Source organism: Diadema antillarum, unplaced genomic scaffold, assembly GCF_040938485.1.
Source record: "Diadema antillarum isolate AM-2024a unplaced genomic scaffold, OU_Dant_1.0 seq00001217_RagTag, whole genome shotgun sequence".
Classification (NCBI taxonomy): Eukaryota; Metazoa; Echinodermata; class Echinoidea; order Diadematoida; family Diadematidae; genus Diadema; species Diadema antillarum.
In genome coordinates this window covers 356,771-377,250 of record NW_027272009.1, presented here as the reverse complement: position 1 = coordinate 377,250, position 20,480 = coordinate 356,771, and the positions used below count along the sequence as shown (strand labels likewise).

General features: G+C 38.8%; 1 protein-coding gene across 1 annotated transcript; it reads right to left on the bottom strand.

The window, feature by feature from the left end:
- Positions 1-708: 708 nt before the first annotated feature.
- Positions 709-19,969, bottom strand: LOC139744895 (phosphatidylinositol 3-kinase catalytic subunit type 3-like). Its single transcript, XM_071655307.1, has 19 exons — positions 19,875-19,969; positions 18,571-18,759; positions 17,660-17,717; positions 17,150-17,235; positions 16,345-16,555; positions 15,297-15,392; positions 14,526-14,597; positions 13,420-13,524; positions 12,639-12,917; positions 11,202-11,344; positions 9,623-9,731; positions 8,557-8,730; positions 7,489-7,605; positions 6,629-6,895; positions 5,571-5,705; positions 4,439-4,767; positions 3,677-3,767; positions 1,960-2,085; positions 709-1,371 (listed from the first exon to the last, which is right to left on the bottom strand). The coding sequence occupies exons 1-19, from the start codon at positions 19,943-19,945 to the stop codon at positions 1,357-1,359; spliced, it is 2,673 nt and encodes an 890-aa protein (XP_071511408.1). The 5' UTR covers positions 19,946-19,969; the 3' UTR covers positions 709-1,356.
- Between the last annotated feature and the right edge of the window lie 511 nt (positions 19,970-20,480).

Here is a 20,480-nt window from a genome sequence, read left to right as displayed (position 1 = left end):
AATGGATGTGTATTACATTTTGCAACCTCTGAATGCAAATAAAAGACACAGGAGTGTGTAATCAGAAGGTACTGTGTGTACATATTTCTTTTGTGTGTGTATTATTATTAGTATTATCATTATTATTATTATTATTATTATTATTATTATTATTATCATCATTATCATTATTATTATTATTATTATTATCATCATCATCATCATCATCATTATCATTATGATTAATGGGGATGCATACACCATATGACTGTCCTGATTCTTTGACAAATTATTAACTCACCTACACTACAATCCTGATTAATGATATTCTGCATAAAAATCATGAAAATGCATACTTTTTGGGGGAGATAACTTTTACATTACTTATTTGAAAGACTGTAGTCGACTTGTCTTCACGGCAAACTACCAAAGGCAGCCACCTGCTTATAGTGGCCACCAGAACTTAGAAATACCTTATAATGACATGTGTACTGGTCACCAGTCTTGATAGTGCCAGTGGCCAGTTGACTTGTAGCCCATAACTGATACACAACTGAATATTTTCCCCATCAGTACATAACACAAACTATCACAGGAAAAAAAAACCAAACAAACAAAACAAATGAAAAATTGAATTATTTTCAAGAAATAATCTTTGGTCGTTCAAAGATGAAGAGTTGCTTGCAATATCTGTTCATTAACTTCCATACTTATCTTTAATATCTCACATGTATGCCATGGACTGCACATGCTTTACAACTGATACTGATGGTAACACAGTTTAAATTATTAAACACTCAGAATGGTGTCCAGCTGTTCAGAGTGACCACCTGACTGCAGTGGTGATTGCTGCAAACTCTCTTGACTGTTAATATAATCAGTCACACATGCCAATACTGTTATGCCTGTACTGCCCTTTCAATTGGCTATTAATCACACCTCCCCAAATGCCGTTTGCACAAACCTTTAATAGGTGGTGAATCAGCCATTTTTCCACTTATCTTACCCTTTTGTGTTGACAGTTTTTCCATGAAATAAAGGTTGTGCAGTAGAGCAGGAATGGCAGCCACATCTTTGTGGATGCTGCCACAACCAGTTGAAATGGGCCATAATAAGGACAGCAGTAAGATGCAACACTTGAGGCAACATCACAAATCCACAACAGCAAAAAGGTGTGGACCTCCAAACGTGGTTCCCATCTATCAGCATCTATTTTTTTTTTTTAGCGGTACAGAGACTTTGCCTTGAGTTGGAAGAACAGCACCATACACTGTACATGAACACATTTCACTCACAGTGCATACAAAACACAACAAAGTACTTTAAGAACCGTTCTGTATGCATCTCCTGTCAAGCAGCTCCCATGTAACAGTCTTCTCACTTCCTCCAGTACTGCAAGCAAGAACAATGAAAACACATTTTTTTAAGAGAATCGATGACAGTAATGAATTATGATATCTGAAAACAAATGACATTTGCTAGAGTACCAGATGCAGTTCAATTATAAACCACGAATTATAGAGGTCACTGACTAGAACTCATTATTTTGTGATGTACATGTACTCTTACAAAAGTTGCCATTCTCAGAAAAGGACTGAAATACCTGAACAAATCATCAGGATAAAAAGGAGCAGACTACAAGCTGTATGATGAACATTTTTTTTTTTTTGATGCACAGATGACTTGCCAAATTAACATAATGTTGATACAGGTGTATAAAAGGTACCTGTGTATCAATGTGGCCATGCCTCTGTCCTTTATGCTAGGGATATCAGAACTGGTCAAGATATGAAACAACCAGGATATAAATATACCAACAATTACTTCATTTCAAGATGACTGTGACATTTTTTTTTTTTTTTTTTTTTTTTTTTTTTTTTTTTTTTGGGGGGGGGGGGGGGGGAATGTTATCGCATTCCTGGCAAGAGTGGACATGGGAAAAAACAAAACAAAACAAAACAAAAAATCAACAAAAAATACCTGTGCAAATTTGTGGATTTGTTCCACCACTGCAGCAAAGACTGCTCCCACACTCTCATCAATCAGGGTCTGCATGTAGTGCACTGCCTCTTCATCAGTCAGGTCCAGACGGAATTTGTCTTGCAACTGATGCAAAAAATTAAAAAAGATTAAATTAGATTAAAAAATAAGACGGAATAAATTACAGCAATGCTGTTTGAAGATTTTCAGTTGAATTTTTTTCCAAATCTTGGAATTTTATCAAATGTACAATTGCATATACTTACCCCCCCCCCCCCATATGGGTACATAACAGTGAAAAAAAAAATCAAAATACCACCGCTGTTTCCTGATGTGTTTTCATATCACACTTTATCATGTTTGACTTATTATTACTCGCATGGAGGGCCACCACACCCACAGAGAACTTGTTTTTGCAGCTATGTTTCTGAGGCAAGTTTGTAAACAAGAATGTATGAGTTACATAGTCTCCTTGCAGATCGCTATAAACTGCAAACAACATTCCATACAGTACAGCAGCTGTGTCACAGGTACAATGGCCTGTCTGTCAATCACAAGATATAGGACATTTGCTCCTGCGACAATTGCTCCCAGGAAATCTCTGCACGCCAAGGCAAACATATATTCTACAAACAAACATAAACCTAACCGTAATCCTAACCTCACATCAAACAAAACCTAAAACCCATCACAACCTTTATTCCTAACCCTAAGTCCATGGAGAAAATGAGACTGGAACAATTGTTGCAGGATCAAGTATGCAGCACCAGAAATACCAGAAATACTACACAGGGCATGAATATGCACCAAACTAACCAGTGTTTTTAGTAGTAGCCTTGATAAAAAGTCATGGGCATACATACTCAGGCAGGATAAGACACCTCTCTGGTGATCATGAGATCGTAATGTATGTCCATGATTTTTTTTTATCATGACTACAACTAAAATACTGATTAATTTGGTGCATAATTCCGTCAATGTATGGTAATTTGTCAACTACAGTTCGACTTCGATTATCCGGCATCCTTTTATCCGGAAATCTCTATTATCCGGACGCGTTCACGCAGTGAAGGACTTTTTTTTTTCATCTAAAAATCGAGAAAAAACAGTGACTTTAACATCTTTTCATGGATCTATTTCACTAATTTCATAAGATGTGCATGATAGGTTTCTCAATATCTAATGAGGTAATAAAAGTATGATTTTCACATAAAGATATACTTTATTTTTGTGAAGAAGGGACTACAATTTGGCGCAGGCTAGCATAGATTACACCACCGCTGCGTGGTACGCTACCTGCCTAGCTGCAAGTTCACTGGGACGGCAGCTTGGACGGCAGCTATATACATTAACATTGTGTCTCCCATATCCGGCCAATTCGTTTATCCGGATGAGCGCCGGTCCTGACATGACCGGATAATCGAGGTTGAACTGTAGTTGCAATAGAATGCAACTCAACACAAGAATTCATTGATTTGAACCATACAAGACAGTTGTGTAAACTGGGCCCTTTTATTTTGAAGAGGTACCAGACTATAACTTTCCATTCCACATTCAAAGAATCAACTGTGAGTCGTGACTACATGTACTTGCTTGTCGACATAATATGCACTTTAATAAGACAACATTTTCACTTCATGCAAAAATTTGTGCTCAGCGGGCCAACAGAGAGGTGCCCCGACAAGTCAGATTTGGCTTTATGCCGCATGGTGCTTACCTTCTTGACGGTCTTGTCGGGTTCCAGAGCTATGTCAGGGACACTGGCGTCCACCATGAGAGAGAACAAGTTCAGGATCAGGTTGGAATGTCTGGAATGTGACAAGAACGTACACTTAGAGCATTTCACTGAAGAAAAAGAAAGTGGATTGTCTAACTTTTTCATACATTGCTCTCATTTACCAAGAATTGATACAAAAGATCTGTTATAACCACAGAAACTACACATATTTCTGTTGCAAAGCTCCCCCTTTTCTTTATACAGTGTCGGTGGCTGGTGAGAACAATCACGGTTTATTGCACATTAGTACAATTTGTTCTCATAAATATACCTAGATGATATACCAAGACATTTTTTAAATTCTTATTTGTGCATAATACTCGTAACTGTTAGCAGTATTATGCACATATAAGAATTCAAACAAATGTCTTGTTAACAGCAGTGCAAAAGAATCAATGTCAAGAAAAAAAAAAAAACAGTATGGCAATCAACTTTACTGGCATCTGGCAGCCCTATGTGCAGGTGAACGAATGACCAACAAACAGCTATCTTAAACTGGTAGAACTGATTGCGACAAGGTCAAAGATTGTCAGGGTTAACCCCCACCCCCACCCTCTATATAATGATACATTATTGCATGTCAAAAATGACCAAGTATATGGTCAACAAGTTGTAATATGCTATAAGTTTTTAGTAGACAATAAAAAGTTGCATGGAATTACAACAAACAATGATAAAGAAAAAGAAAAACAACAACCCTACCTTCGCAGATGGAGGAATGATGTGTAGCAGATCTTGCGGAAGTCCTGGTACTGCTCCCCGGCAGCTCCGCCCATCCCCTCCACCATCTCCTTGCTCAGCTTCATGGGGGGCGGCAGGGGCTTGGGGTCGCGCCCCAGGATGTAGCCAAAGTCCACGTGGAAGAGCTTGCCGCACTTGGTGAGCAGCAGGTTGTCCAGATGGCGGTCACCGACCCCAAGGAGGTAGGTGATGACACAGTATCCAGCACAGCTCTTGACGTACGTATCCATGACGTCTGGACTGATGCCGTAGGGGGCAGTCTCACTTGGGGCGTGCTTCCGGAAGAAATTCTGTTGAAAAATTGTGAAAAATTTTCACATAAATAGGCATGTGGCATCATATCTATTATCAGTATAATGTGGTAATGAAGCAATGGAAGATAATTTGGGTGTAGATACCTTGAGAAATAGAGTCAATAAGGCGAATAAATTAATGATAATGAAGAGTAAATAAATCATACTGTTTAAAACATATATTTCAAGTTGTCATGAACTACAATGGGAGGGTGGGGGGGAGGGGGAAGCACCAAAAACATTTGTGCAAACTATGATTCCCCCCCCCCCCCCCCCCCCCCCCCCATTGATGATTCCCATCAATTTTTGACAAAATGCAGCCCCTGTTTTTAGGAAGAAGATGAAAAGTAACATAATGCTGAAAATTAACTAATCTGGGCTATTTGGGCCCAGCTCCATGGGCACCTCTGGAAACACCACCACTTTCTGTACAAACTATGATACCCTCACCTTTTTGATAATTCTTTGGTCAAATTCCAGCAACTTGTTTTTAAGAAGATGAAAATATCAAAGGTTAAGAAAATTAGATAACTCTGCTTATTCGGGCCCCATCCTATGGGCACTCCGATTGGGCACCACCATCATTTGTGCAAGCTTTGATCCCCTCTCTCCACTGATGATTCTTGCCACTTTTGCTCAAAATCCAGCAGTTGTCAAAAAGATGAAAATGTGAAAAAGTGTATGACGGGCGATGGACGGTACACAACAGACGCCAGAGGGTGAACTGTCACAATAGCTTGTTTAAGGGATTTGGCTCAGGTGATTTAAAAAAAAAAAAAAAAAAAAAGTTTCTAACTCACTTGAATGTTGCCCTCCTGAGAGAGAACATCTGCCACAGCCGTAGAGTCAATGAATTGTGCAAAGCCATTCTTGCTGCTTGTGGCAAGGACCCTGTATGGGGTTAACTTCAGGTCCAAGTTCTCTTGTCTCAGGAGCTGTAAGTTTAAAATGAAAAGAAAAGGAAATATTCTCAACATTAGGTCTGTAATCCATCTCCACTCCCTTTACTTTTCCCGCAACATCCGACAAATAAAATCCAAACTCGTACATTGACAACTCCATCAGTTGGATTTCATAATGCAAAATTTCTGATGCAAAGAAAACAAAAATTTAATCACCATTGTGTGAAATAAAAGTTTGATAAAATGCATAAACAATTCTAGTTGACCTCTGGAAGCAAGGAATACAATCTCACCACACATAAAATGGTGCATGCTGATTATAAGGAATTTCCAGTGGTGTCTTTAACCATGCTGTTATTACTAGTACCTTAGTATTATTTAAACAACTTGATGTTATGATAGCAGGAAATAGTTGATTTGAAGATTCTACAGTGTACAATAAGCTGAATCAATCCACTTTTGTTTCTTAAATGGTCCTTCTCCACTGCTACATGTAGATGGACATATATGACACCAAAGGTCGATGCAATGATAATGAAAAAACATTCCATTCATACTTTGTCTCTTCATTTTTACAGTTATCACCATCATCACCATCATCATCACTGCAACAAACCACCCTACCCTCAAGATCCACATCTTAGCTTAAAGCTTTTGTTTTTTTTTTCCTCAAGACAATAGTACAATTAATCCTTATACATTATTTACTGTCAACTTTGCACAATCACCATTAACAAAATGAACATCATTGTCATCATCATCATTCTTCTATTCTTCACTACCATCATTCTTCTGATTTTCACAATCATTGTATTTTTTTTTAAATCCATTGTGTTTTTCTCTGTGGGAATCAGACTGACAAACCCCAAAACTAATCCGAAATTCACCCTTTGTCAACTTTTAATGGGGAATGTGGTGGGGGACTAATAAACAGCCCCCCTCTCCCTTTACCATACCTGGTCCATGAGAGTGATGATTTGCAGGATGAGTTGGTCTTGGCGCAGGTCGTCGCCATTCTTACAGATGGCGACGTACTCTTCGTTATTCGTAGTCTTGAAGGTCAGCTTGATGGGCATGAGGGAGCTCTTGAACATGGACGCCTTCTCCGGGATCACCCCCACAACCTTGACTTCTGGGTGCAGGGGCAGGGGCAAGGGGTCAAAGTTGGTGAAGTTGACCGACAGGTTGTCGTGGTCGCTGAGGAGAGCCTGCAGCCTCTCGATCTGGAGAGAGTGGAGTGGACGGCAAGGTGGGGAGAGCAAAGACATCAAGGCTATGAAATGACAAAACAACATATCTACTAGGTGTTACGAAAAAAAAAAACATTTCCCACTTTTGATCCTTAATAGGTCAACAACTATATATCAGATAACACTGACATTGATATGAGCAACAGCAGAATAGTGTTCAATTTTGTTGGAGGTAATTTAGAAATGAAAGTGCATTTGATAAATTAAAATGTACAAAAGATGCAGACTCTGTTGCTGCATTAGTTAATTCAAAAGGTGAAAAACGATTTTGAATGATAACATTTTGATGCATGAGCATTTTATGACGAAAATTAATGCGTCTGATATGAAATTTAACAACAAAATAAATGAAATGGTCAGGAAAGCCTGTAAAGTTACACAACACTTTGAAATTTGGCACTACATTATGTCTACTACATGCAAGTTGTGTCACCTCTAGTGTTCCAGACAATTGCTAACAAAATGTGGTAAAATTCTATTTGAGGCTCCCCCCCCCCCTTAAAAAAAAAAAAATCATAAGAGGAGGCTGTAGTACGATATCTTTGCCAAGAAAGTAAGATTTTTACCTTTTTCTTCCGGTTGCCATTTTCCTTGGCCACCTGCCTCATGACATTCAAGATGTGGTTGGTCAGGGTATGCTGTCTGACCAGGAGTGACCGGTAGTGGACGCATTCACGTCCTCCCTGTTTTCAGATGGTAGAGTGCAACTTGATATCAATAGCACAAAAGGGCACAGCATGCGTCTGACAAACTAACTAGAAATATGCCACATCATAGGCAACAGCCAAGTGATATCGCCAAAGGTAAAGAGAGATAAGTTTAGATAGGTACAAAAAAATGACATACACACACATGACTACGAAAGCGAGTAGCATCCGCTCAAAAAGAACTAATGGAATGATGTCAGACACTGGAATGTACTAAGGTACTATCCACACTGAACAGAAATCAGTTCCTGATCATTAGATAACTGTCACAATATTCCAGTAACAAGATCAGACTGGCAAACATTCACACCTGTAGCTAATTTAGCTGGATTCTCTCAATCTATTAAGGTATTCACAATTTATCAGGCAACCACACCAGAAAGAGGCATTGACACTATACCAAAGTCAGTACAGTCTTGCCTTTCTGTTTACTCATATAATTGTATCATTAAAACATTCTATATACATGTTATGATATTCAAGAACAAGAAGGTCTATAGAGGGGGAAATAGAAGATACTCTAAAGCCATATTTTAAACTTATGAGCCTGTTTCCATGCATAAATATGTTTGGGCCTCTTTTACAGTCTGAATATCACAGCACTGTACACACTCTGCACTTCTCAAATAGTGCACAGTTTATGCAAACACTCAACTTGGTTCCCACTGCTCATAGTAACACCAGACTGGTTAAAGATGAGAGTGAGAAATGAGTTGTGTGGTCTTTCTTTGCTGTGGGATGGTAACTCTTCATATAAATCTTTACAAGCACCTATACAAACATCATAATAAAGACAAGAACTGACAGGTTGGGACACTTCAATAATTCAAACCTTTTCTGTCAAATTTGAAATGATATCCTCCTGGTCCTCGAACGGAAATTGAGGCATTACAGAGGCGCTTGCATGCAACTAGACAGGGAACGTACCTTGCTCAGAGCCTGGCTGAAACATTTCAGCACCGACTTGTACATGTCGATGATGCGGTTTTCCTTGGAAACCGTATCCTGCTCATCGCTCTCAACCAGGAGGTACCAGTACAGGTAGTTGGCTAAGGTGTAGTTACAACACGCCCTCTCGATCAGGAATGTGGCAAGATTGCACTGTATGGTAATGCAGAGGGCAAGAGTAAAATAAAAGTCACATATATGCAAAACATGGGGAAAAATACACCATTTCACTGAGAATTGTAATGTAGGTTACATTATTTCCTTAACTGAAATAAAGGGATCGTATAGTTTTGGTCGAGACCTAATGTCAGGTTTATAACATTTTTTGGTGAGATCATGAGAAAACTCTTATGAAATATGAAAGAGAAAGTAATTTCAAGAAGGATTCAATGTTTATTTGATGAAAATTGGTCTTGAAATGGCTAAGATATCCCAAAAAGCGATCCTAATAAAATTGACAGGCCACAACTTTTATTAGAATCTCTTTGTTTTACCTTGTTTTCAGATATCTCAGTCATTTCAAAACCGATTTTTATCAAATAAACTTTTGATTCCCCTTAGAATTGTATGCTCTTTAACATTTTACAGAGTAGATTCTAAATATCTCGCAAAACGTTACAAGCTGAATCCTCACCTCAACCAGTACTGTACAGTCCTTTTAACACGTATGACAGACCACTGTAAAACCAGAGACATTTATGGCATGAACTTTGGCAAACAGGAGCTGACAGCCTTTTTTGCAGAATGAAACATTCCCAAATTGCAGACCTTGAAAAATTACAAGCATACTAGCATGTACTGGATTGTGTAGACAAAAACTTTTGCGTGCATTTCACTTTTGCAAATCGTGCCTCCTCGCAAAATTTGTGAAAGTTTCACACACAAGAAAATTTCTGGTTTCACAGTAAATGATAATTGTTACCCATATAAATATTAATAGTGAAGGAAGAGGAAGGAGAAGGGGGAAGTGGGGGGGGGGGGGGCGGTATGAGGGGGAGAGGAGAAGGGAGAAAAGGAAGAGGAGGAGAAGAAAGAGGATACATACCTCCTCAGCTTCTGCCTGGTCCTGGCCCTCATCCTGAGGTGCAACTGGAGGAGTGGGGGACTCTGGTGTCTCCGCTAGAGGATGGGGAATTGTGTTGTGACTGGAAGCTCTACCAAGAACACATGAACATATTTAGGAGTATAAAAAACTTTGTACATCTCTTTGCATATCACAACTGGCACCCATACAAGATATGACATTTCACATCTTTCTCCCTTCTTGTTTTCCAGGAAACTATGTACAAGATCTCTTTTTCACAAATAGCCTGTCCAAAAAAAAAAAAAAAAATTCTACTTCTGCATGCCAAATTCTTCGAATATATTCTTATACAGTATTCAAAACTGTCACAACATGGAATGTTACATTTTTAGAGAAACTCATAAACATTTTTATTTGAGGTTTATATCAGAACCAGCTCAACGTGCGTGAGTTAAAACTATTATAGATAATCTAGGATACACACAACTGAAATCCTCAGAACTGCTTGCCACTGGGCATATAGTGATCCTCACACAGTCACTGACATTGAACCTGACAAACCTGCACTACAGTAATGGTGATTTGGCTGAAAATATGAAATCTGACATTTTTTGAAAAAAAATCTCATATCCAGGAATGTATTCCAATTTGAAATTTTTCAGTCTTTACCAAGGTAAATCGAATACCCCCACTCTGTCCGAATGCATTTATTCCCATATACTAAACTGCGTCTAAAGTGGAAAACTGACTTTCTCATAATAGTGTATGTGCACAGGTCTGCTTTTCACTGTTTCTGTCATAGGTCTATGGAAATAATGTGGGACCTATCATATACCATTGGAAACCTTTACAAGAGTCTTCACAGTATGAAGAGGCTGAAAACAGAATGTCAACGTTCCAACAACTCGACGCAAGAATTTCATCACTTTAAATGATTACATAGTACCCGCTGCCCGCCATAAGGACTAGAGCCAGCACTGGCTGTCGTGTGGTAGCTCGGTGGTCTAGTGGATAAGACGCCTGTCCATTAATTAAGAGGTCATAGGTTCGAAATCCTGCTTGAGTATGTATGCCAATGATTTCTTTTGTCACGGCTACTACTAAAACACTGATCAATTCAGCGCTTATTTACGTCAATGTAGGGCAATTTGTCAATCAGTTGCGACAAAAACAACTCGATGCAAGAATTTCATAAATTTGAACTTAATAAAATTTTCAAGATGATGAGCTGCTTTCATTTTTGTTAAATGTCAAGATCTGGTCTCTCGATTTAGATTAGATTAGATTAGAATTTACATGGTTTTACATGACGGCAAAGGAAGCATTGAGAGCGTAACAACAAGCAACCACAGGGCTGAAAGCTTCCAGTCCCCTTCGAAGGACTAGACAATGAAGATAATGTGCCTTGCCTTGGGGATAACCACTGCGGCCGGGGACTCGAACCATGACATCATGATTAATGATCGTGGGTCTTATTGACTGAGCTGCAATAACTCCTCATAAAACTATACATAGATGTGGTCTCTTGATGGGAAAGACAGACAGTGACAGTAACTGCAGATTAGATTAAGAGATTAAAAGATTAAAGGATTATGACTACCTTTCTCTCACTACGTGGTAGTCTGGTGCCATATGGACGTCGCTGCGTGGTCGGGCAGCCGTGGCCTCCAGTGTAGCTTTGATCTCATCATAGTCCTCGTACCGCAGAGCTTGCACGAGTTGTAGTAGGTACAACATCAACTCCTACATTCAATGAATTTTTTTTTAAGTTACAAGCACCAATTACAGCCATATAGCAACTTGTCACAACAAAACTTAGCTGGAAGTCTTATGCATATTTCCATGGCAAGGTTACAAGTACTTTTTTATTTCATTAATAAATCAATGTAAATTTTGATATATAAGTTCTATACATTGAGAGTTGAGTTTTATACATTTTGTCATTCATTTCACGATTTCACAAAGTGTGTCATGCACGCATTTAGTATGGGTTTTTCCAACTCACTGACCAAAAACTCTGTCTCTCTATTTCAAGTCCATAAACGTAGTCTTTAAAATCAATGGGTTGAATACTCTGTTTATCATTAAAACATTTACTGATTGCCATTCTTCACTGAAAAAGTATATAAATACAATTGTACAGTACAGCATGGGTGTACTATTTCTGGGTCTGGACAAATGAAGTACAAAACACACAGCTTTACCATGCATTTAAAAAAAAGAATAAATAAACAAACATGTAAAAATTTCCAGACAACAGACAAGACACCTTGCACACAAGACACAACAAAGAGTGATCACAGTAGCTCACTTGAACTCTTGATTCTGATGAGCTGAAAGAACAGACAAATCAGCTTGGACTTTTTTTAATTTGATATTAGGAGCTGTCACACTAGGATAACGACTGAGTTTACAAAGTGACATGTGACCTCAGCCCTCAGTAACTGCAGTAACCTTTAATGTGTAGGTACAATTGTTGTACAACCTGGCCATAGCCCTGCCCCTCCCCCCCCCCCCCCCCCCCCCCCCCCCCCATGCATACACCCATTTTAAGAGTGGAAATTGGATAGGACTTAGACCCACTTATCACAGGCTTTTGGAAGGGAAGGCTGCTAGCATACACACAAGCAGCGTGATGTATGCGCAGCGCATGTGGCTATTATGTCCTGCAAAACGAAGGCCAGCATGGCATACTTTCCAGCAACACATGTACAGTAAAGCACATTTGGAAGAACTGGGACAAACACCAAGAAGCCGCACTACCCCTATTTTCAAATTTTCAGGGGTTTAAACTAACCCTATTCAGGACCCTATTTCAAGATTGTTCAGGAAAGATTTTAAAACTCTATATTTCGAGAAAAAATACTAAAAGACCCCCTATTTCTACTATTTGTAAGGACTTTTTTCCCTTAAATTGAGCCCCTACGAGATACCCCTACGAGATACCTTCGAGATACCCCTTTTCCTGAAAAATAAGGAATGTACATGTAGTAAAGATGACCATCTGAGTGGGGAGCATGGGGCCTGAGCCACTCACCTCATCATTGGCCTGCCTGAGTCTCGACACAGCATACCTCCGGACAGCCCTGTGCCTGAACTGTGGGGAGAGGAGCTCAAGGGCATCTACTACATCGATGGGGCTCCACTGCCCCAACAGCTCCAGCGCCTGCTTCTCCTCATGGGACGAGTCCCACTTGACGCAGCGCAGGAACTTGGTCAGGGCGGGGCCCTGGCTGGTCAGGTAGAACCGGAGTCGCCAAACCAGGTCCTGCTCCTCGTACGTCAGGGGCTTGGTGGGTCCGTAGCCCACAATGTTCTGCAGAAAGAGCACAGAAATAGGTTTAGAATATGAAATATAACAACAAAAGACTTATTTCAGGCCTATCTGTAGATAATGAACCCAAAAGGCAAATTTGTATTCAGTAGGGACAAATAAATATTTATTCAAACAAATCAGACGAAAATTTAGCTCAGCACAATTAAAATCAATAAAGCTTTGGCTACTTGTTGGATATCCATATGCATTTTGTCCAAAGCACTTTACCACCAACATCATCCTAGCTTCCACGTTATCGCACCTCTTGTCATCATCATCACCCTCATCATACCAAGGTAATTTATCATCATCTTAATCTCTGTAATCATTACCATCATCATTACCCAACCATCATCTTTATAATCATAACAATCAATCATTGCAACTCCAAATCTTAATCTTCATCATCATCATCATCATCATCATCATCAACAACATCACAATTATCATTATCACCGACATCATCGACATCGGGATGAGTGTAGCGACCTCTTTGACTCACATTGAGTTGGTCCCTGGTTGAGGCATTGGGTTTGAGATCTCTGTCTGAAAGGCCACTACGCTCACTTCTGGCCAGGGTGTGGTGCTTGCTCTCCACCAGATTCTCCTATAAGAGGATCAGAAAAAAAAAATCTGAAGTCTCAAAATTTGAAGTCTCAAAATTTGCTCCCATAAAGCATGCTTCTATTCATTCTTTGTTCACTTTGTAACTCTGAGTGGTGAAGGAAATGTTTGGAACACATAGGAGCTCCTTCAAGAGATATAAATTGATGCAAGTGATTGTCCACTCTATGACAACTGTATCACATTTGAAGGGACATTTAGAATTTGTCAGTTCAATGATCATGTCAACTTCATGGAAATCCGACAGACATGTATCGAAAAACACATGAGTCTATTTACTCCTAATTCCCATCCCTGTAGTAGGAGGGAATATATCGTGAAAGTGCTTGATCGTTTTACAGTAACTTTCATGTGAACATAAGTTTATCTTTTATATTATCATTACATTTTTTTAGCATGAATGAGGTGATTTGAAAGAAACCATTTGGGTGATTTGAAAGAGACCATTTGGTCAATGTGACAAGTCTGATGAGGAAAACTCCTGTAAAACTAACAATGTTGAATTATGTCACTGTCAAAAGCAGGATTAGACAGTTTGGAAGTGAAGTAATGTAAATTTTACAAAGTGTTCATGAGCTCCCTGATTTTCAAACAGGTGCAATCCAATACACACTGTTAGCGTAAGCTTCTCAAGTAGTATGTTCACTCATGAGTTGACTCTTTTATTTATTTCTGAATCATCTGCTTTCTGGACTCCTTCAAATACATTACAGTCTTCAATATCCCTTCACGTTGATCAAAGGTCAAACTTGACAATCAATAAAGGTGATTTAGCATTCACGCTTCCAATCAGTGAAATGTTTTCTCTACAAAATTGAGACAAGCCACTCTACGTACTTCACTAATAAATCACAGTCAAGAAGCACTTTTAGAACGTACTAACATTGATCATGTTGGATATCGACTGTGAACACCTTTGACATCTACATTGTACTTGATAAGCATGTACACATGTCCAGTATAATTGAAGGGCAAAAATCTCACCATGAGCATTTCAGGATCAGGAACAGACACAATCTCTGCATAATTTCTGGTGCATATTGTCTCCTCTGCATCCTGGAGAGGCAAAAATGCACAGACTTGTACTTTCACCATTTAACACATTCAATTCCAATCTCAAGGTGTCAATTAGCATGGTAGACCTACAGTCAAAACATGCAGTCACTTGTAGTTTATTGTAAAACCAATCAATTTTGTGTACATAAAACTTCCAAGAATTTCGCAAGGAGCCAAGATTTGCAAAAATAAAATGCGTGGAAAAGTTTTTGTCTACACAATGCACTGAATGCCAGTGGCAATTCGTGAAAGTTTCATGCCACAAAAAAACGCAGTCGGCTCCAGTCCATGAAAGTTTCATGTCGCGAATGTTACTATAAAGTAGAAAAAATACTGAACAATCATAATTCAATGTTTAGGCACATTGAATGCAAAGGAAAATAGTGGTGATATTGATGATGACGATAATATTGCTGACGAGGAGGATAGCAGTAATAGAAGTTACAAAGGTAGTATGGTAGCAATGAGTATAACATTCCTAGTAAAGACAACATTAATCTAGATTATACATGTATAACAGTAATCATCATCATGTACTTGTGCACAAACTTACCGATACACAATTTTTAAGTCTTTTTATTCAAGACTTCTCAGAAAAACAAAAATCTTCAATCCTGCAACATATTAGGACAGTATACCCTTTGGCAATACGTAACCAGACAAAAATTTTGACTACACATTTTGTATGTGTAAACTCACCTTCTCATAGTAAACAGCTGCACATTCAATATCATTGTAGTGAATCCTAGGGAATTCCACCATCAGGTACATGAAGTTTGAGTCTCGTTTCTCTTTCTTCAAAGATAAATGATACACACATGGTTACTCTTTCATATCGCACGAAATGCTGACATGTTACCCTCACACAAGATATACTTCCAGCAACACATTTGTCTTTTATTTCAAGTTTAATCTATCCATTAGCTTGCAATATTTTTGTACATAACAAAAGACATGTAAAACAAAAGCAAAAGATTATTAAGTAATGGGGTGAAGATATGAGGTATGGGTTTTCTTCAATATGTTTGCCTTCTGTACAAATGAAATTTGGAAGATCGCAATTGCTGATCTACATTTTTAACAAACATGTTGCAAAAAAAAGGAACCAGCAGGAATTGAACCTGTCTTGATGGGAATCTACAGATTCATTCAATTTCATTTGCCCAGAGGGCAGACAAACTGAAGAAGACCCATACCTCAAAAGACACATTGTTCCTTTTTTAAAAACATCTGTAATATGCTCATTTGTTCACATTGGAAGGCACTGATCATAACAACCAGCATTGGACATGATGTCTGTAACGAGGGAATGTTTGCGTAAATGTTGTGATTATGCTCTGAAAATGAGCATGGGATCAGTAATATATCTGTACGTTCTTATATGTAGATTTCAGAGAGAATAAACATGAAAATCTTATGCTGCTCATCATGTCAGGCATTTCTCAGGTGCCTTCACATCAGGATTTGAAATGCTGTAGTGAGAGAGAGTTCCTTACTGACGATGGCATTTATCACACCATCTCTTCTGAAACAAGAAGTGAAGGAGCCAAGCTTGATGTCATACCAGGCTGTTTCTACAATGAAATGTCATATATTTTAATATCATAATGCTTCCACAGTCCAACCAATCGAGTCAATATCTGCATAAATCTCATTTTACTAACTTATTGATTTGATTGATTAATATTGATTGATACCGTTCATGTGTCTAAGAAGGCCGTATGTGACCCAAGTCAAAATAGTTTACCTCATTGATCATCTCGATTTCTCTGAATGTGAGCCGGTCAAGCCAGTCCACCTTCAGCATGTGACCCTTACGGTGCTTCTTGGTCAGCTTGGCCAGTCGTGCCATGGTGTCATTGTGGTCAGCCAGCTTGCCTGGTGTCTTGGATTGAGTGGCTCCATCCCCTTCCACGCCAGGCCACACCTTCAGGTCCTGCATGCCATTTCGGAAAGTTCTGTGATATGTCAAAAAGGAGAAAAAAAAAATTATATTATACATGAAAAGCTTACTTTCAATGTTTTGTTTGCAAACAAGTGCCGGAATGCACAAAAGGCATGTCACAAAGGACACTTGATCATCAAAGGCGCAGCTTGAGACAAACCAATGCCCATTCTCACTTTTCACACTTTAAAAAGTTTTTTTTTAATATAACATCATTCATCTAACTAGCATCCAAGCTACCAAAGCATAAGATGAAATGAAACTAAAGTATCACATATTGAAATTGTATGATATACAAATTGAATTACAGTGAGAATCTTCCCACCCCTCCCAAATACATAATCTATTTAAAATTTCTGTATCTATCGCTCTACTTTTCTTTCAATCTATATGATAGTCTATCCATCCATCTATCTGTCAGTTTATTCATTAAGAATTCAATCTGTTTCCATCTCTTTACACGTTTATAAATAACAAGTTTACTCTCTCTATACTTGTCTGGTATGGAAGGGGAAGGGATAATGAAAAGGGATTAAGCAGTAGCAAAAAAAAAAAAACCCAAACAAACAAACAAATATACAAAGGGAAGGAAACAACAGCTACATACCCATGCTTTCCAAAAAGAGAAACAGTCGTTCCACCCACTGGCCTCGCATCGTTGGAACCATACACATCCCAGATAGTAAATGTCGCCTACAGCACAGAGAAAAACATTTGCAATTATCAAAAAAAGAGCCTGTAAAGGTCACTGACAAAGACTGTCTGATTTTGATATGACTATATTTTCAAGACTCTTGCATGCTTCCAAGAGATTTATAACACTTCATTTCTGAAAACTACCACAGCAAGCCAACCATCAGGTAAGCATGATTTTGAGAAATAAATCTTTTTAAGTTCAGAAACTACTTGGTGTGAAGGAGATTAGGCTTTAAAGCTAATAAGTCAACACAAACATAGTAAAATACAATGTGCTTCATATACTAAACAAAAAGCTTTGACTTTCAACAAATTCTTGGATTCTTTAAACTTTGGATAGGAAGAAGTTGCTATTTGAAGAATGATGATTTTCCATATTGTTCTATCATGCGATATCAAAAGAGACTACATGTAAGCTTACCTGGGCATTTCTTGGAAGATCACTGAATTTTAATGGAAGAGTGACCCATTCATTCCAACTGAAAGGCAAATGAAATGATGCATACAAAGTGAACTTTGGTATATGTGCCACTGATAGACAGAAATTTCCATATGTAGTGAAGATTCAACATTTCCCCTTCAAATTGATGAAAGTATGGATAAGCAGTCTGCAAAACCTGGCTCTTACTATTGCTTGCCAATTTTTGTATGTTTGAAAGATAACTTCGCTTCAAAATGCATTTACACGTTAATTCCAATTGTATTAGTTAAGTTGTGTTGTGCAAATGCACATGGTGGGCACTTGCCTGAAACATACACAGGACAGTTAAAAGTACAAAATGCCCATTTGGACAAGTGAACGAATGCTTTTTATAGTGCCCTTATCCAAATGTTTGCTCACAATATTCTATGAATAAATACTGGAAACAAAATGCTCAACTAGCTCTGTTTCTCTGGACTTATGCTCACATTATATTAATGGCGACTTTCTTATTAAATTTTGATTTTGATATTCCTATATGCACACAAACTAAAGAGGGATTATGAAACTAATATGCTACCTGAAGTGGCACTCACTCTAAAACATCTGTTCAGGAAGAAAACAAAAGACACTACTGAAAATCCACAGAGGTTTTAGAAAAAAAAATCTGTACAGATATAAAAGTATTTCAGTATGAGAGAATACTTTGAACTATATTGATAGTAAACACACTCGCTGATTTGTTTTGATTGTACAAGATAATTCTTAAAATTAATCCAACGCTCAAATAACAGACAAGTAGACGACAGGAATTTACAGATTTATTAAAGCCCTGTCCAGATAATCACAAAGACGACTGACAACTTCAGCTTGAAATGTACAAAATGTATGCATGTATGGATTATACTTACTTCCATCTTGTAGTGAAGGCTTTGTACGCTGTCCTCCTTGGTAGGGTCAAGGGCTTACCATCTGCAAAGACCTGGCAGGTCACATAAAGGTCAGCGCACTTTTCCTCATACAGCCCGGAGAACCTCAGCTGTGGGTCTGCTAACAGCTCTCTGTAACTCGGGCGCTCTCTCTTGCCCTCGAGAGTTCCACTGCAGAGAAAGTGAGGGAGAGTATGAAAAGGGATTATTTTAAATTCCAAGGCCATCCCTTGCTAAGAGATACCAGCCAATCCCAGCCAGCGAGTGAAGCAAGCTGCTCATCTGAAACTGCAGGTAGCTGTGCGCATGTGCAGTAGTTTGATTTGTACTGTGCTGTGTTCTGGAAGACAGCTGACAGACCTGTGCAAAAAAAAAGAAAAAAAAAAATTGATCTTTTTTACTTTCGGATAAAATCTGTAAGGCAAACATCAAATAGGACTTAGTAAATTGGGCCTAGATACTCCAGCAGTAGAGCTAATTTAGTGAGGCTGAAATGCCCTTTTGAGGGCATTTTTAGCTGAAAATTTATTGCTTCATGCTGATCAATAATTTTGCAAAGCAAAGTGATACGAGCAGATCTGTCTCTGAACGGAGGGCTGATCATAGATGTCCCAAAGTCAGATAGGTATAGAAGCCCACCATGAAGAGACAGATACCATCGGTCTAGGCCGTAAAGTGCATGATTGCCCAGAACTCTCTGATAATTTGCTCAATGAACGATTGCCTGTAGAAAGTCTACCACTGTACCACCGTGCCCAGATTTAATGAAAAGTTTTCTATCCACGTTCTGGCAGTGATTTGGGGATAGTGAATGTCTGAATGCATATTATTTAGATAAAAATTGGATGTGAATTTATGTTAATTACGTTGGGAATAATAAATAAACAGTTAATAGGTCTAGTCTAATTTTAGTAGGGTCCTAGCCTAGGCCCTAAATGTGAGTTTGTGTAACTAGGAATTTTGTTTGAGTTTGAAATCCCACAACCCATTCCCCCGCCCCCCCCCCCCCCCCCCCCCTTAATTACTACATTGGAAAAAAAATCACGCCGAGATTGCACCCGGATTTAGAGATATCTGGATAAAGGGAGGCCGGATGGATAGGAGCGGTCGGACTGTATCCATTTAAATTAGTACCTGTAAATGTAATCATTCTTAATCGTGAAGAAGAAGAAACACCATTTAAAAGTGTACAAACGTGCATTTGAACATATGGGACTAAAGACAGATCAGACTACCACTGGAACTTTAGTTCCTCATTGACAAAATTTGTGTAACGTTTTACTCACATTTTAATCTGAACGTTGGCACTGAGGTCACAGCTGTACACATAGTGAAATCTATCCTCACTTTCCGCCATCTGACTTCAGTGAAATACACGACTTCTAGATGTCCCAGAAAAGTCCTTCTTCTGTCACTGTTAGTGCGAAATCTAGCAATCCTTTCAATTGCTCCTTTCGAGCTCCGCGATCATGCTACAGCTACCACCGGACCACGCACGCCAGCTCCGCTAGCTTGTTACAAGCAAGTTGACCACTGTCCTTCAGCTTGTTTGTTTGTTTGTTTGTTTTTAGTCATGGTCAAGACATTGACCTGGGACAACTTTGGTGAGCAGGGTCGTGGCATCCACGTAATTATGTCCTCATGAGTTGAAACTGTGTCCGAATTGTCAAAATCTAACTCACCTGATATCTGCGGGAATGACAATTCAATGATTTTTGTTTCGTCATGTTCATGTTAATAGTATACCTCTGTTGACATCATGTTTGTGGGTATGCTTCTCCTCCTCCTCCTCTTCTTCTTCTTCTTCTTCCTCCTCCTCCTCTTCTTCTTCTTCTTCTTCTTCCTCCTCCTCCTCCTCCTGCTCCTGCTCCTCCTTCTCTTCTTCCCCCTCC

Coding starts and splice junctions, on each gene's coding strand:
- LOC139744895 (XM_071655307.1), bottom strand. CDS start 19,945: ATGGCGGAAAGTGAGGATAGATTTCACTATGTGTACAGCTGTGACCTC. Junction 16,556..17,149: donor TCTCTTTTTGGAAAGCATGG/GTATGTAGCTGT, acceptor GACATATCACAG/AACTTTCCGAAATGGCATGC. Junction 2,086..3,676: donor CCGACAAGACCGTCAAGAAG/GTAAGCACCATG, acceptor TTTTTGCATCAG/TTGCAAGACAAATTCCGTCT.